Below are 18416 nucleotides of genomic sequence, written 5' to 3' on the forward strand. Positions count from 1 at the left end.
TTTGCATTACATTTTCTAAGAATACTGTGTAAGAAATGCAATATGGTTTTGATTTCTTGTTTTATTAAGTGAAATGAACAGGCTAATTAAAGAAATTCCAGGAAGTTTCTGCTTTCTGTCTCCTAGGGACAAGCCTCGAGTGTCAAAGGAGATAATACTGATGGCTATAAAACATCCAAGTGTGTTTATACTGGCTATAAAATGCAGCTTATACCTTCTATTTAACTTGCATAATTTTTTGGTTTTATACCATGCTTAGAAATTCATATTAAGCATCGATCGAAGCAGTGCTTGTGTATATTTGGAAAAAAAACATGGTAATTGCAAGTTAAAGAACAGAAGGCAAGCCACTGGCAAAGCAGTCTTAGGAATAAACTGTTAAGACTATAATTTCATCCATAAACACTAAAAACTAAGAACAAACTAGCCATCAAAAAACATAAACCCCTGCAAGATATTTCTAGTCCCATCTTTCAAAATGTCTTTAACCCTGAGTGATGATCTCCTACTTGAAGCCATAAGCTGTGCCACAGAACTGGCAGTGGCTCTGCATGCAATCAGTTGAGCCCCCTAGGACTCCTGGACCCACTTCTAGATCTCCTGTATGGATTTGAGGAATTTTTAAAGAAATTGAACCTTCTCATAACAATTCAACAATTCTGAAGTGCTGTACAGAACCAACACACTCTTGGTGCAATTATTGGATTTTCTAATATCAGTCCCTCAAAGTAATTTCTACATTCCTAGAGAAGCCAATGTATGTGTTACTGAAGCCAGTCAAAAATGTTTTTAATGAGGGTATTAGCTATCCCATGCAACTTGCTTCTCAGACAGGGTTGCACCTTCTAGAATATTTAGTGTTCTTTGAGATAATGTCCATGATTCAGAACACATGAAATATTTAGAGGTATTTTAAGGCTTAGTAATGCACTTCACATGAACAAGGGTGTGTGGGTCCTGGTAAGACAAACTGTATCAGATTTGAAGTTGAATTTTATGTAATAGTTTAGAAAAAGAAATAAGAAATTAAGTCCAGAAACAGTGAGAATTTTCTGCAGTATAGACAGATGCAATCATGTTATCAAGGGCCTTTGTAGAACGAAATTTAATGACTTGAAGATGCTTCTAAGTCCAAGCCTCAAAATGTTGAGATAGCAGAAGCACAGGATAACTAACCAGAAGTTCAAAAAAAATCTCTGATACCTGTGTTTACCTCCACCAGGAAGACTTCTGGAAGGAAGGATAATATTGAATTCTTGAAGGAGAATACAAAACCTTCCAAATGGAGCAGGCAAGCACATGCACTACTGGTACCTTCCTGCTTTACTGCACAGCTAACCATGTGAGCAGCCAGGTAATGGCAGCAGGGCAGAAAAGACGAGAGAATAATGTTGGAAATATCTTTCAAGAACATCATTAGCTCTTCAGCATCACAGAGAGATGACATTAACCAAAGCAACTTCAAAGAGCTGAAGGAGATTAAAGTTTTTCCTCTTAATGATTCTAAAGTGTTATTGAAGGGATCAATAGCTCTTCCTGTTAAACAAGCTGTTCAAATCAAGTATTCCTGGAGAGGAGATAAACCATTCCTGGAAGTAATAGTGGGATTTAATTAGGATTTGAGGTTTTTCACTATTCATTAATTTATTGGCGACTATTACAATAATTTTAGTGAACTGTAAGCTTACAATGGTAAGATTCCTTACGAAAGGAGAGAATTGATGCCTTCTGAGCCCTTAATTGTGCCAAAATACGTTTTTTACTATGTCACCCACACAGAGAGGAATCTCTCTTTCCTGTACCTGATGTCACTGTTTTTTACTGGGGAAGGAGGAAAGAAGACAGAAAAAACCCACATTATTTCCCCTTTCTTTAATAATAATTACATCCCATGGTGGTGCACGTTTTGCTTATTGTAAACCAAGACACGTGGAAAGCCCCTTAGCAAATCAAAACTAAATTACACTATTACTGAGACTTGGCAACTTTTCAGCTGTAAAAGCAGAAGTTTTATTTTAAACAAAATCAGAGATAACTGATCTTGCAACCTGACTTGCACATCACCACACCAAGCTCAGATCTGGAATTCAACCTCATGTATTCAATTGTAAAATCATGCCATCCTCAATCAAGGACATACACAGGAAACTAATTCCTGGTTGAGTCCTTCCCACACTTAGTCTCCAGTGGTTTTTGACAGAGAGATATGATACCAATGCTTTCAGTGCAAACACAATGACTTCAGAATTCAGAGTTTATCTGCACCAACAGGTCAGTGATAAGTGAAGTACTTTCCAAAGAGGTTTGGGTTTGTTTTCTCCTTTTTTCTTAAAGGCAAATAAGTCAAGAAAACACGTTTTGAAAAGCCACAACCAAGCAAAGCTCTTTGGCAAACCCTGTGCAATATTGCAGGAGCAGAGGGACCCAGGCCCCACCATTTCTGTGGGCATTGCAGCAACGTTTCAGCTGCCACTTTGCTGCTTGTTGTCAAAGAACAGCTTCTTGGCCCTCCACAGGAAAACTGCTCTCCTTTCTGCTCCCACAGGGATGCATTTTCATTACAAATGTGTCTTAAATGGTTCAAGGGTGACAAGAGCCAAAAAAATCCAATTAGTTTATTGTCTGAGTGCTCAAATCAAAAGCAATAATCCAGATTATAATGTTATACAATATTAAAATAATTTCCTCTTTACAGCACATAACCTTTAGCCATATAAAGACAAAAATCCTCACTAAAACACTGGAAGTAACATTGCCTGCATTCTGCCCAGTTCTTTGAAGGAATGAAAAACATTGTGTAGGCACTACATTCTATTTCACTTGTTTTTGTATGGAGATAAACAGCTTCAAAAACAGACGCAAAGTTCAGGTGGATCATTTCTGAACAGTTGTTTTCTCTACTCTTTCTCCTTTGTTTCAAGGTTTGATCACAGAGCGACTTGCTCTTAAGATTTCTTTACTGTGTGCACAACAGAATGCCTTCCTTCTGATTGTGGAGAGTCATAACCTCCTTGAAGCATCCTGCTGCTCTGGAAACTTGAGAGCGAAGGGCAGATGCAGCTGCAACAGCTGCAAGACTGCAGTTGTTTCTCGGAGAAAGCCACTATTCTAGCTTTAAGAAATTGTCCTAGATCTAGGGATTTCCTCATCTATTTTTAGCAAGCACAAACAAGACATTTGTTGGTGCTTTTCAGACTGCATTTGCCAATCTCCCCAAACTCTTCTTGTTCTGTCTACTTAAATGTGCTTCCATGACAATTTACTCCCACTAAACCAGGGCTGCTCTGGTCCTATTTCTACTCCCTCCTGTTTCTTGCAGCTGCACTGGCTGCTGGCCAATGCCAGTGTCTAGGAAAATAACCAGCAGCACTCTAGAGGGACAGAGGAGTGCACGAGTGCTGCATCACAGCAACAGCAGTGAGCACAGAGCAGCCCAAACTCTCAGATGACCCTTTTACCGACCTGTGCTCTGAATGCCCTTGTTAACCAGATGCTTTAGTCTGCTGCAGTTTACTCAAATACTATACAAAACAAGAGTCAAGGTTAAGGATTTCTTTACCCATCCACAAACTCCTTCCCAGCCCACCGAACTGATGTCATGCTATCTTCAGAGACTTCTACAGTGACGTCAGTGGGACAGATTAGATTTCTGCACCAGCCTGCAGAACACATTTCAGAGAGCCTCAGCCTGACTACAGGCCTGGCAGCTGCTGCTGCCAGCATCGTGCAATGGAATAGGGCAGCATGGATCAGCAGATGCAGGAATTCAAACGATGCATGGGGAAAGCAGATCCATAAACAACACAACCCCTGTCACGATGAAGTGCAAACCCACAGAAAGATGAAACACTGCAGAGGCCTCTTCAGTTGGCTCCAGGTATAAAGCCAGACTATCTCCATCAGTGAGCTCATAGCACATGCAGGCTCCTATGCCCCATTTACATTTATAAATATATTTAAATAGAACAATAAGGTTTTATTTTTATTATGTATTCTTGCTTTACAAATAAAGTCTGTAATTCAACTCTAAAAGCCAGATTATGGCTGTTACTTTTTCAGGAGTCTGTTCTAGAGGCCAAATTTTAGTTTTCTTAATATTTTAGAGTTTATATTCTACTCTAAGGAGTCAAGGAGGCAAACTATGTAATGGAGAATCTTATACCATTCCCTGGTAGTTCATAAGAAGAGCAGAAGGGATGGCTTCCCCTGAGCTCCTTGGAGAATGACAGGCCAGAGGGAAAAGCCTCCTACCAGGAGAGACAGATGAGCAGTCAGGGAAGCAGAGGTGGCTCTCAGTTCTTTTCATACAGCAATGGCCAAATTGTATTTTGCTATCAAGTAACAGTAAGGTGTGGCTCCCAACTAGGTATGATATTTTACCCAACCCTTTGCAGGGGAAACCTCCCTGACCTACCTGAGGCCAGCTGCAGAGGCAGAAAGAGAGCTCCCAAGCAGCTGGGCAGCGTGGTGTCCCTGCCACTGCTGGCCCAACTTGGGGGACTGCACCTTCCCTCCAACTCTTTATCTTCTTCTCTCAAAGCCTTAATGTGCTGTAAAGTGTAGAATACCAGGAAAAAAATATGAAAACTTGGTGACAATATAAAAAAAGCATTTGCTCAAAATATCCAGTAGTTACCACTAGATGGCATTTTGTTCCTGAGAAACCAGAAACGCACAGATTTGGGATTGTTACACACAGCAGGAAACAGTACAAAATGAAATTACTTCATTCGGTTAATAATCTATTATCCATTGTCTTGTATAAACAAAACATTACTAACAGAAGGCATTTCATTTGCAGATTGATAAATCCTGTTCATTTAACTATAGCTTGTGACTCTTCAACCCTCCACTCAGTAGGTAGGGGTTTCAGCTGTTGTCAGCACTTACCAAAAATCTCTTCCACACTTTAAATGAAAGACAAATGTAGCCCAAGTCACAGACTTTGAGCATGCCATGGAAATCTGCCAGAAATTCCTTGCTCCAGTAACTATATACAGTATTTCCTGTGTTATTTTTGGATAGACCCTTAAAACAGATTGCAGTATAAAAGAGAGTTTCCATTCAGGAAGAGAGCTGAAATAATAATTTAATAACATTCACTTATTAATATTATATTTTTCTGTGTTTCATTTTAGTTTCAGCTTGTATAAGCTGTGATGATTTACATTTCTAATCTCCACAGGGTCCAATGTATCACACCCAGAGGTGCAATGAAGCTCTGCTGGGTACAGCGTGGGGTGACATGTAGGTGGCATTGTTTAATACGACATTGTTTGGCATTTGCAAATCTCTGTGTCAGATTAAACCAAGCAGGAGTATTTCCCTTACTCTGCAGCAGGAGTAAGGAAGTAAGGAGACTGTACATGATGATGCACAGCAAGCCGGTGCACTGCTCAAATTTTCTTTGACTAAATTATGTTTACTGACAAAAGCATTGATGGTCATTAGCAGTGGCTAAATCAGATCCTGCTCTCATATTTGCTTAGAAAAGACTCATTATAGAAGGAACCCTACTTCACTAAGATAAAATTAATCCTCACCTCTTCATAAAACAGGCACAAGCTTCTTTGAAGTTGGTAATGTAGAAAAGCTGCTTTAAGTCAATTATTTTATGAAATTGTGTGTTGCAACACTTTAAACAGCTTTATATAACCTTAGTGATTATATACCTGCACTTGTTTTTAGTTTAAATTTAGCTTAGTACTATTCTCCATCAACATAAACTGGACTAGAATAAATCAGTAGACATGTGAAACCAAAAGTTTTCAATTTGTGAAAGTTTGTAACAATCTAACTCTGACAAAGAGGTGACATTTTCTTCAATAGACAAAACCTGTGGGACTTATGCACCCTCCAGAACATGTCTGAGTGCCTAGCACTTTATAAAATGCATTTCCATGAAGGAGGGGTGTGCGCCCTTATCCAATATGTGAAAACAACAACAAAACCTAAACTAGACATGAAATTACAAGAGCAGGTAAAGATTGTGAATTTCTTTCTTGAACCTAAAGAACTGTGCCAGACCTTTTGTAACAAGGAAACATACAGAATTTATATAACAAACTGGTACTTAAAATATAAGGGAAGCATTCCAGTCAGTATAATGTGTTTCCATCCCAAGAAGCCAGTGCTGTGCCATGCCTGACAAATACAAGCCAGCAGCCTGCTTAGAAACAGCATTCTGGTTGTGTGGTGACTGGGAACAGAGCTCAAGGCTCTGGGGCCAGCAACCTTCCTACACAGCACTCAAGTGAGCGCTGCATAATTTAGAAAAGAGTAAGCTCCTATTAGAATCAGGACTCTAAAGTTTGGGTAAATAGATAGATACAGGATAAAGAAATGTTTTGCATATTCATACATGTATTCAAGTAATAAATTGTAAACTGAATAGCTTAAGAGTCATTAAATAGTCAACAAAATGAGCAAGTGCTCAAAATGTCATCCAGTGAAACAGACAGCATCTCCTTGTTATTTATAAGGATTATGTATTTTTCAGGAAAAATCATTAGCTCTCTACAGCAATTCTGCTGAAAGAAAGGACAAAAAGCAAGACAACTTAGAAAGCAAGAAATATTAGCCTTTTCCTTGTTTTCTAATCATAGCTAGGCTGACTATAAAGTCTCTTGGCATTTTACAGACAGTCAGAATGACTGTACTATACATTATATCACCTTTAAGAGTATCCTTCTCAACACAGCATCATGAATAACAGGATGTTTATACTACTTACCTCAAGTGAGATCAAAACATTTCTAACATCACTGTAAACATTTGGAAGAAACAGATCTTCACAGAACACATCTTTGTGTCAGAGGAAAGGGCTGCTATAATTGAGCAGTGAAATGCAGCACCTTCTTGGTGCAGACGTTTCCTCCCTCAGTTTCATTTTCTCAGTTTATTCAGGGCACTTTGTTTGCTGCTAAGGCAGAGGGTTCGTTCTCTCCTTGCTCATCTCCTTTTTCTCCTGATTAGAATCCCAGATGTAGGACAGATATATTTTTCCATTTTCTTTTTAAACATAAGCAAATTAGTAGGCTTTTTCAAATCATTCAGTTAATAAAATGTGGCAGCCCAGTTGTTTCTCAAAGGCAGTATTCTCGCCTCCTGTAATGGTCTAGAACAAGTGATTCAGCTAAAGGGAGAGAAATACTATTCACAGACCATGCCAGTACTAGCTTGCAGCAAAACAAGAGCAGGAACATTTTAGGCAGTAGGAAAAAACCACACCTTAACTTTCATCATTCAGGTAGCTAAACACAGCCATCAGACCAGATCTCAGCACATTCCATCCACCTGGGCACAGATGGTGTGAAATGGAGCCGTAATAGCTCATGCTTGCACTTGGATGTACTGAGACAGCCACAGGCAAGAGTGAGGTGAGGAAAACATGGCTACCTGCAATCCTGTTTCTCTGAAAGCTCTCCCTGGCGGTGCCTCATTCCTGAAGCTCATCTCAGCCCGGCACTGACAGTCCTCCCTAAGCCAGAGTACTCTCCTTGAAGCTCCTTAATTGCAAATTGAGTATCACCAGGCCCTGCTGCCCAAGGTGGCTACAAATACTGCCCAGTCTCTGCCCTGCTCTGTTTCTGCTGTTGGTATTAAAGCCAAAGAAGACTTCCTAGAAGCACGACTCCTGTTCTTTGCTTCAAACTGTTCTGTACCTTCTATGCTTGTTATCATTTCTAATCAGTCCATGCAGCTTAAGCTACTGTCTCTTCACCTATGGACTGAAAATTTAATTGTCCTTGCATAGTGATTTTACAATACTTTTCTGATTAATGATTAATCCCCCATTAAATTAAACAGGTAGTTTATCAAAGAACCTCCTCTCCTGTGCCTCCTCTTCCCCCCAGAAATGAATAGGATAAAGCGCTTATAACAATACACATGATTATAGAAAACAGCAATAGAAGAGGGATAAAGATTTTGAGCAAGGGTTAAAACACACTAGTTACAGAAACTGTATCAAGATTATGCATCTTCTTGCTCTACTGACAGCTATGTGATTAGATGGTAACTCACCCCACACCTAGGAAGTTAAAAAGTCTTATTTGGAGAGGGTTGCACTTAGCAGAGTTGTATGAAGCCCTCAGCCCACAACCTGCACTCATTAGCTGTGCACAGCATCTGTAATGAAATCTTTTGTAACACTCCAAAGTCCTTCCATACCTAGATATATATTGTATAGTGTATCCTAGCTAAGAAGATGTAAATATCAAGGGAACATAAGCTTCTCATATCTATTTTAGCTGAAGACAAGGTACAAAATGTGCAGCAATTCCTTTTCTGACTTCTAGAAATGGAAGTTTGCTATAGAGGGTTAACACAACCAAGGATGAAGCAATATGAAAAAAGAAAGAATTCCACATTGAATATTATAAGCACTCTCTGGGGCTCATCACACAAAGAAAAATATTCTGAAGAGGAAGAAAGTAAAGAAAAAGAAAGGTCATGATCCTACATTCCATAAAGGAAGGAAAAAAAATAAAAGAAGGGGGGAAAAAAGTCATATTAAACCCTAAAATTAAAAGGAGTTACCATTGAAGAATATGAAAATTTCATTATAAAATTGTCCAAACCAACCCTACACAGCGTTACACAAGCTATATAAATCATACTTGTGTTACTTTTGATACAATGGTTAAAAACAGATGTAAAGACTACTGCAAACCAATCTTACACTGACTGCTCTGCAGTGTAAATGAGCAAGGTTCCAATTATGTCTCTACTGAGGGAAGCAACAGGCAGCATATAAATGCAAACAGTCTTCATTAGACACATTGTCATGAGTATATTAATCATGTCAAGAAGCATTGCTCAAATTTCCTTCAGTGCAATTTAACATACCTTACTTTATGAGGATGCACTTAATTTCACTATGCTTTCTCCTCATTATCATTTATGATGACCAATTAAAATGTTTGTGTCTGTCTCTAAGCAAATTACTCCATTAATTCAGGTAGCTGAAATCACTGTTCATCCCACACTTCTGTCATGTCCTTCTCTCAGTGCAATACCTTCCTTTTAGAGGCCCAGCCACTTTTACCATTGCAAACAGAAAAAAATCTCTTAGTTAGATTGAATAATTAAGATATAAACCTGTCTTTTTACAGCACAGACATTAAGTGGGCTGGTTCTCCACCCCTCCTAGTTCTTGCCCCGAGTACCCCTATTACACAGCCTTTTGCTCCCTTGGAGTCACCAGCGCAACTCATAGTCAGAAAAATAATGTAACAATGCAAGGGAGGCCTCACACATTTTTCTCATATTGGGTTAAAAGTTGTGTGCAGCTTCACTTCATTTGGTCCATACACGGAACAAATGCAGACATGCAGCAACTTTACTCTTTAGTTTCCTCCAAAGCCTCCGTATTGGGGCTCTGGCACAAGCTTTTCAAAGGATAACAGAATGTGCCATTCCACGCATGTTTCCAACATCCATAAACAAGCCCAAACCATTTTTACTATTCTAAACATCAGGGGTGAGGGCATGATTTTTTCTGAACCCTTGACAACACAACTGTGAGCCATTTATTTGATTACAGCTGTTATTTCTGGCTTCATGTATATTGAAATAAGATTAAAATAACTGGAAGTTAGGTGGAAATTCCGATTATACACAGCGCTTTTGCTGTGGAACTCAGGGCAACCAGGAATGGCTGAGCAACATCTGGGATCACCAAGCTATGTTTATGAACTCATTTATCTGTGGATTACCTTGGGCTCCTGGAACTAATGATACAATGCTTGTTCCTCAGCAGCTGCTGGAGCTCAGCTGCAGAGCAATGGTATTTACCTTATTTTCTCAAGAAACGTACATGTTCTCGTTTACATAACATTACTCTGGCATTACAGTAATGACTTCCAGAAAAACGCTGATAATTGCAAGATGAAGAAAGAAGTCTGAAGACAGTGCGGCCTTTTAGAACAATTATAATTTCATTAAAATAGGAACATAACTTAAAGATAGATTTTATTCTCTTTGATGATTTACTCATGCAAACTGCACATAAAAGAAAACAGTACAGTTTGTGAAACATGTCAAATGTAAAGACCCAAAATGCTAAGTACAGAAGTAGTGTGACAACGTCTCAAAACGGAATCCATGGTAGTACGGCTAATACCTTTTCTCTATTTGCTGAACACAGATTTTAATGGTTCTTTTTCCAGCCCCACTGTTAAATTCATTAACTGTTTACACATCTCCTATACACTTATGTAGACTTATTTTACAAGCGCAACAGCTTTGTTATAAAAAAACTCCACTTATATGATTAAAAAGCCTTTGTGTTTAGGAGGGCAAATAATAATATGATCAATGAGGCCGCATCTAGTCCACCAAAACTACAATGAAAAGTGACTGTAGAGCTTTCTTGCAGAATTCACATTTTGTGCCTTTGCAATTAATTTCTTTCTCGCAAGAGGTCCATTGTATTTAACCATCCTGGAAACGTTCAATAACTGTTACAGCTTTTTATCTTGAAATTGGGAAAGTAAGACTTTTAAACACATGAGGTTATCAACACAACTTTCTTAGTTTTAAAATACAAAATATTTAAATTCCCTAATATTTTCATGCTTAAAGCCCTGCAATGATACATATATGACTTAGATACTTCTTTGTCCAGTTTTCATTACAGTATGGTTGTATATATATTGCAGAAATTGTATTTTCCTGTGAATCAGTTACATTTTTAGATTTAAAACTGAACCAAATAGAAATCTGATGGCACCGACACTTAAGAAACACATGGTATAGTGTGGAGAAGGAAGAGCAAATGAACTACACAACCCATTATAAATGCATTAAATCTTTGTTATATACATAATGGAATCCTGCTTTACTGCCAGTTGCTACTATGCATCTGTTTTTGCTATTATACAAGGTTTTCCAACCTGAAAGCACACATCTACTTTTTTTAAAACAACTTAATCTATTGTAAAATATTGTACTGTATTTTGAACATGAGTACAGAATCAAAATAGATAATGGCACATTTAAAAAACTCAGTATCCTACAGATGATTGGATAATGAGAAAAAGTGTACCTACAATCATCTCATCAGAAACAAACTACATCATGGAATGTTAGTTATCCAAGTTCGCACAGTAAATAACATTTTAAAACTGCAATCACCTATCAGCCAGCATCACATTGAAGGCATCTTTAAACATTCAAGCAAAAGACTGCTGGCATTAACTACTGAACCATTCTCACACACACACCACACACACCACATTATAATTACATTGTTTCCAAGATACGGTAGATACTGATTTTTTTTTTCCACAAGAAAGGTATCAAAATTTTTGCTACTAAAAGATGACAGTGCTTACACAAGAATTAGGTACAAGTTAGCTTGCAAATACAAGACAATGACAAAAAAAAGTCGAGTTGTCTGAAGAAGGATTTTAGGCTTTTCTGGCATCCAAAACCATGAGTAAACTCCTTAGTCTGCGACTCAAAAATCCACAAAATATCAACCTACTTTGGAATAACAAGTATTCCATATATGATAACCCTGTATTTTACAATATGCTTACTGGTTTCAGCCTAGCAACAAGGGGTGGTTACAGATATCTATTCTGACTGGAGAATTAAAGCTCTCCTCCCACCAGAATCAAGTGTTGGAGTGGGAAAAAAACCCACCTGATGTCAATTAAAAAAAAGAAATCAAATCTATTTAGTAATGATCCTCATCTAGGATTGGTATGTGCATAAGTACTGTATCTCATATACTGTACTGGCCCTATTAAACAAATTAAAGACCCCAACAGTTAAAAGCCAACCAAAATGCTATACATAAAAAACCCAAATGTTTTTCTTCCAATGTTCTTCCTCTCATAATGTGCAAAACAACAAAAAGGCAAAAAGACTAAAAGCAAATTTACTGTTACTGTCTTTCTCTTGCCTAGTGCTTTATGACCTTGCTAACTTTACAAAGTCAATAGGGACTATGCAGAACTTTGGTATAAAAATGTCACATAATATTCCTATCACAGTCTTGGGGATGACCTTCAGTAATTCACCCCAATGTTTGTTAAAATAATACCAAATTAAAAATGAAATAAACCACATTGTACTGTACACACACTTTACACATTAAGCACAAAAAATAACTAGTAAAACTAATACTTAAAAAAAAAAAAGTCTTTTGCAAAAAGACTAGAACTGGTGTTCTGTCTTATTTCCACCTGCCAATCGTTAAAGCCAAATTTAAGTTGGATTTTTAAAAACGAATAATTTTAAGCTACAATTTCTCCTAGATGGAGACTGGTCTGTTGTTGGTTTCCCTTTAAAGTCACAGATGCGTATCTAAGGAACCGATGCAACGCAAGTTTTTAATCAACTTCCCGACGGCTGGGCCTGGGAGGGAGGCGCCAGGACGATCTGGGACAGCACGGGCTCCGTGCTCTGGTCCGCCATCTGCGTGAGCACCGAGGTGGCCACCGCCTCCGCCTTGGACGTGGAGCTCACGCCGTTGGAAGTGCTGACGGAGCTGTGCTGGATCGCTTCCGTGTGAGGGCTGCTGGGCACCGAGATGTCCTCCGAGCTGTCATCTTTATCTGCAGCTGAACAAGAACAACTCATTTGTCCTGTCCCGGAGCGCACACCACCTCCTCCCAGTAACGGCGATCACCCCCTAAATATCTAACACTCGTGCTGCAATGCAGCGCAAATTGCAAAACAAGCTTACTGCCATTTCTTAAAAAGAAAATACTACTTTGTAAACAGAAAAACCGGACTGCAGTATGGACTACTCAGGAAACCAGAGTATTTTCACATCTTCAAAGCAACGATTAAAATTTCCTTCCTAGCATATCAGTGGGTACTATGCCTAATTCTAATGATGCACATTCACATCAGTAAGCATTATTCACCGACTACAAAAGGCTATTTATTGTGTCTGCTTAGTAATCAAACAAGAGTAATTCTACATTCACTAGTAAATATTTGTGATCATGAGTAAGACATCTGAAAAAGTATTACTTACACCACTGTATTTACTGGATAATGCTTACACAAGTCTTCAGCTCCTGTTCTTTTAACAGGATGAAGTTCCGTAACTTTACAAATGCCTCTTGATAGGTTTTAAAATTGTTAAAACTGGTTTAAAAAATATTTTAGGAATATTTCAGGTGTTCTCCACATAACCAAAGTGAATTAGCCACAGAATTACACAATTTTTTCTCATGACAGAGGGTAAGCAGGTTAAAAAAATTATCACTGTGCAAAACTAGAATTTCCAAAATTATCATGACTTAATATGTCCCTCCTGCACAGACATTCTAGTCATGCTAAAATAATCCTTTTTTTCTAGAGCTGCAGAAGTTAGCCAAGGTATTATGCAAACACTGCTAAACTAAAAGTTTGAGTTCAAAACTAAAAAACCAAGAACATAAAATTATCCTACTGTTTTTCACTCAAAACCAGAAATACAAACGCTGAATTTCATTGTAACTTTTCTGAATCACTTTGTGCTACTTAATGTTTGCAAGTACTTTTCACACCAGTTTTAAACAGACCAAAACCAGTACCCAGGTGGAATACTGGAAGTCCCTTTTAAACTACTACTGACTACTGTGATACAAACATAGCCAGAAGCAGGCGTGAACTATTGCTTGGCACAAAGCAATGGAACAAAGCTTGATCTTCTCTACTCTTGTCTTTGCAATCCCTTTCAGATTTGCTTGAGATTGGCCTACAAGATCAGAAGTGTCTCAGAGAAACGATGGGAAAGGATGACACTATCACGGGGAGACAAGCAATGCTGTGGAATCATGTCCTCATTTCCACAAAAAGCCAGGCTAACAGCAGCAACTAAAAGGAACATTAGGCATCAAAAATCAATAGTGACATAAAGTTTATGTTTTACTGATGTTTATGACATGCTAGCTATGGTTAAGAACATTTACTAACTTAGCAAGTCAAGACTCCAATATAAAGATCTTTGAGCAGCCCTACGCATATTAAGAACAAAGTCATCCTCAAAAGCTTGAGAGCAACTGTTCTATTATTGACTGCTTCTAGAAAAGAATGGTAAGGTCAAAAAGGATGGGTAGGCAAGGAAACTGCTAAATTTTTTTTCCTAAGAAATACTGCCTACAGGAGCAAGGTGGCAATCTCTCCTACAGCTTCACTAAAAGAGCAGGGACGAAATAGCTTGGAAGCTAGAATGCTCTTATCCACAAGGCCAACTGTTTTACAGATCCTGCACTTTTTAAAAAACAGACCATTCAAACATTAAAAGAGAGAGATACTGGTGACACTGAACGAGATCTGCTGACAAGTACTGCATATCCAAAGGTCTCATAATAACTGTATACAGCAAGAAAATTAACGTATTTCCAAAAGGCATTCGTGACCCTTAGGAGAGTTGCCCATTCAAGAACAGAAAGAATACCAACAATTGTCAATTTAGTTAGAAGTATTCAACAGGATATAATCTTTACCACACCTCCATCAAGATCTCATGTAAAAACAAGCAAGAAGGAACACATGCAAACTTTGTTAGAAATAGAAACCCTAGTACCACTTCCTGAAAAATACTCCATTATTAATTATGAGAGTAGCATATTTTTCCTCAGACAGAATGAAATGGCAGCAAGTGAGATGACATGTATCAAATACACTCTCTCTGCTGTAACACCTGCTCCTCCTCTTCAGAACTGTTGTTATTCTCCTATGAATCTCAATCTTCCTATCAGCTTCTTTTGCCGATTCCCAATGTCTGTGTTGTCCAAAACCTCCTCATTCTCAATAAAAATGGTTAGTTTTAAATGCTATGAGCCAGAAACAATGAAGAAGTTGAAGTACATCACTATCTTTCAGCCTGAGAAGGAAGGTCTTCCACTGTTCTGTCTTCCTTAACACATATTTCTGAATTCAAAATAAATGTCTGTAATAATATCACAGTGGTAAAGAACATGAGAAAGGTCTGGTTTTCTGACTTTGATGGGCTCTGGAAGATCCTACAAGCAATGTAAGAAACAGTTATGAGTACAGAGATGACCACCAATGTACAAGAGCAGTGTTCATATCACAGTGTAGATAAACAAACATGCTGTGCTGAAGACACAAAAATATGCAATTCAGGTATTTTCAGATGCCAGGGGGCAGAGAGGAGGAGCCTACAGCAGACAGGTGCTTATATAAGACATAGAGCTAACACTAATTTATGGTAATAAACTGGACTGGAAGCATAAATCCTTGCAATAGCTACAAACCAATACTTAGAAATGAAGTGACACCCTAAAGAATAGCTATTTGAATTTTTTTCCATGTCCTTCCTTATGTAGCCCTAACTTCACAGGCACAATGGCCAAAAAACTGAAAAAAACACCCTCCATTTGAAGAATTAAAACTAAACAAGAAAATCTACTCAACAAATACAGAAGGTATTTACAAGTCACCCTATTACAGAGATGGCTTGTTTTCTTAAGCCTGAAGACTGGGAATGAAGAACAAAGGCTTCTAGAAGAAGACAGAAAAGTCACACTTAAATTCTGACAGATTTTTTTTTTCTTAGTTGACCAAAGAATTGCCAGGCACAGGACTGTGATTTCAAAAGAGCAAGTGATACATAACAGAATCATACTGTAGCTAACCATTTTTTAAAAGAAGCACTTTTGCTTTTTAATGGCTTCCCCAGTTTGCCTCAAATTAAGAAAAATGCACAGTCCAAATCAGAAATTAATTCACAGAAATAATGTCTGCTGTATATTAGAAGGCTGGAAGTTTACAGAGCTACATCACATGAACTTTCCTGAAGGCTACATCTCTCCTAGACAGGCTGTGTAATGAGGAGCAAGCCACTATGGATATGGAACACAATGTGGGCTAGACTGGGGCATAGGAAAGATTTAAAGAGCACCAAAACAGGCACAGACTTTTGAGGATATACTAAAAGTATATCCTCAATATATAAAAGTTTTGAAGTAGTCAAACATTGCTGCTATTTGCTTCTTGCCAACTGTGTTACTACCACAGGAAGCATTGCTTACTAATAGCTTTCAGTAAGGTAAGCAAACAAAGAGGGAGGGATTTCAGTCTTCAGAAGGAAAAATCCACCTACACCAAAACAGGAGGGAGTACACAAGCACTGACATGATCCTGAATTCCTTTCACCCCCTGATAATCATTAACAAGGAAGAAGCCTCATGGTAATTCCCATCATGCCATTCAGGAACGACAGAGTTCCTGTTAGACTTAGTTCCTAAGTCTAGAAATGCTTATTTTCCAGGGAGTTGTCCTCTGTGAACATCCCCTGCAGGCACTGAAGCAGCAAGGCCTGTCCAGAACAGGCTGCAGGAGGTTTTAGAGTGGTTTAAGAGGTTCAAATCATTCAAGGTCTGAAACTGGTTAGTCACCTTTTATATACCTTTTTAAAACTAGCTACAGAAAGAACAAAAACCACCCCATTTAAGGCTCCCTGCACTGCAGCCTCTATGTATTTTCTTTTATATTCTGTTTTGAACAAATGCTCTTGAATATTAAGATGTCCTTGAGAAAAATATGAAAAAATACCTAAAAAAACTCTTTCTCCCTTAAAAAACCCAAAAAACCTCTGAATATCACAACACATTTTCTTCTCACTAATTTTCACCTTTGTCCTACTAAAAGCCCAGAAAAATCCTAACAAAATACAGGGAGAACTGTAGAAGACTTCTAGAAATTATCCAGTATAGAAGATAATATGAAAAATAAATGAACAGCATCTAGATATCTTGTATACAGAGCACTTTTCCAATCCATAGCTGAAGATGCAGTCAGAACCAACAGCATCCTTGTCTGGAAAATAAAAGAGTTTAAGAAGCTGGCTAACTCAAAGTAAAATATCCATTTTCCTGGTTTCTTTGTCCCTCTTTTGAAGCAGGCACAAGACTTTAAAATAAGGAAAATGTGATCCCGAAATCAATTTTAGTAGAAAGGGCTATGTGCACTGTCGTGCTTTCCACTTGGCCTGAGAAAAAAATGTGTCGGGGAAATACAAAAGATCTTAAAAGATATATAAAAGTAAAGCCCAAGTGATAGATTATTTGCTCCTATTAAGAGCATAATACATGAAAAGCCATCAAATTGTGGACTTGGCTGTTAAATGCAGCGCACAACAGTCAGCACTGCAGGAGCTCTTTAAGCTGGGGTCTTCAATTTCTTCCAGAAACAAGACTGTTAAACCACTCACTACATTTTTGAAGCAATTCAACTTTGATTATTTGATGAATGTAATATGTTTATTTAAATACACTTTATAGGAACACCATTTTCATGAACACATTGACTGAAACCATTTTTTCTCTCATAAACTCTACTGTGGATATGCCACTTAGCCAACATACTTTCCTAACAATATTCATGCAGAGATAATGTGACAAAATCCTTTCAGAGGGATGGCATTACAACTATCATTCATGTTAAGCTTTTACTTACAACAGACTTTTCAAGAAACTGAGCTGTGCTTCCCATTTCCTTGTGTAATACTATTTTCCTCTAAAATGTAGGCTTTTGCCACTGATTAGTATTTTAGGTCTGATTCATTTTGTATTCTTTACTGAATCAGAACCTTAGTCCTTTACCGAGGGCTGAAACAAGCACTACTAGACAGGCCATTCACTAATCCTTCAACAAAGAAATCCTTGGCATGGAATCACTTTGACAGTTTATGACTTACGATGAAATATTTTACATCCCAATTCAGGAACATGAATCCTCAAAACATCAAAATTTAAGAAACCTATGGTTTGGTTTTTGTGTGGGTTTTTTTGGTTAAAAACCTTGCATGCATAATGTCATCCCCCTAGCAGCTTCTGTATGAAATGATGTTGTTCTGTCAGATGGGAGCCATAATGGCCTCATCCCTGCAGCAATCATTGTTAATATAAATCCCAAACGTATTTCTATACTGTTCCAATTTACTCCAAGATGCTATTTTCTGTCTTGTCAAAATGACTGGAGATCAAAGGACCAAGATTTATAAGCTCAAAACTGACAAAATCAGTATTCTAAATATATATGGCAATACAGAGTTGCTAAATCTCCTGAATCTTTTAAATTAAAAAATATTGCCCATTCTGATGAAATTGCTTACAATGACTACAAGTAAAGATGGTGGCTATTAAGTTTTATCGCAAGCACCTGAGGATCTGTTTGCATGCAGTACAAAATGTTCCTTTATTCTCCTGAATTACTGACACTGGCAAATTAAAATGAAGTGGCTACATATGGCAGAAACAATCTTCACATTTACAAATATCTTGAAATATCACTAAATCATAAAAACGAAAGCTGTGGGTTATATATTATGAATGTTGCCTAATGCATTCCCAGCTCAGTTATTTGTAACAAATTTGTGTACAATGGACAAAATTGGCCATTTATTCTACAGCAGCAGCAGCTGGTTCTGGCACTGTGTA

The 18416-nt window shown here is 37.9% G+C and overlaps 1 protein-coding gene across 2 annotated transcripts in view; it reads right to left on the minus strand.

Annotated features, from left to right (window-relative positions):
* Positions 1-2597: 2597 nt before the first annotated feature.
* ATF2 (activating transcription factor 2) overlaps positions 2598-18416 on the minus strand; it is a 49250-nt gene continuing 33431 nt past the window's right edge. For both annotated transcript variants that reach the window (XM_038143035.1, XM_038143034.1), the window contains one exon: positions 2598-12575. In XM_038143035.1, coding sequence (XP_037998963.1) covers positions 12349-12575 — 227 coding nt within the window. In that variant the 3' untranslated portion in view covers positions 2598-12348. The remainder of the gene's footprint in view (positions 12576-18416) is intronic.

The sequence above is a fragment of the Motacilla alba genome, chromosome 7 (assembly GCF_015832195.1).
Source record: "Motacilla alba alba isolate MOTALB_02 chromosome 7, Motacilla_alba_V1.0_pri, whole genome shotgun sequence".
Lineage (NCBI taxonomy): Eukaryota > Metazoa > Chordata > Aves > Passeriformes > Motacillidae > Motacilla > Motacilla alba.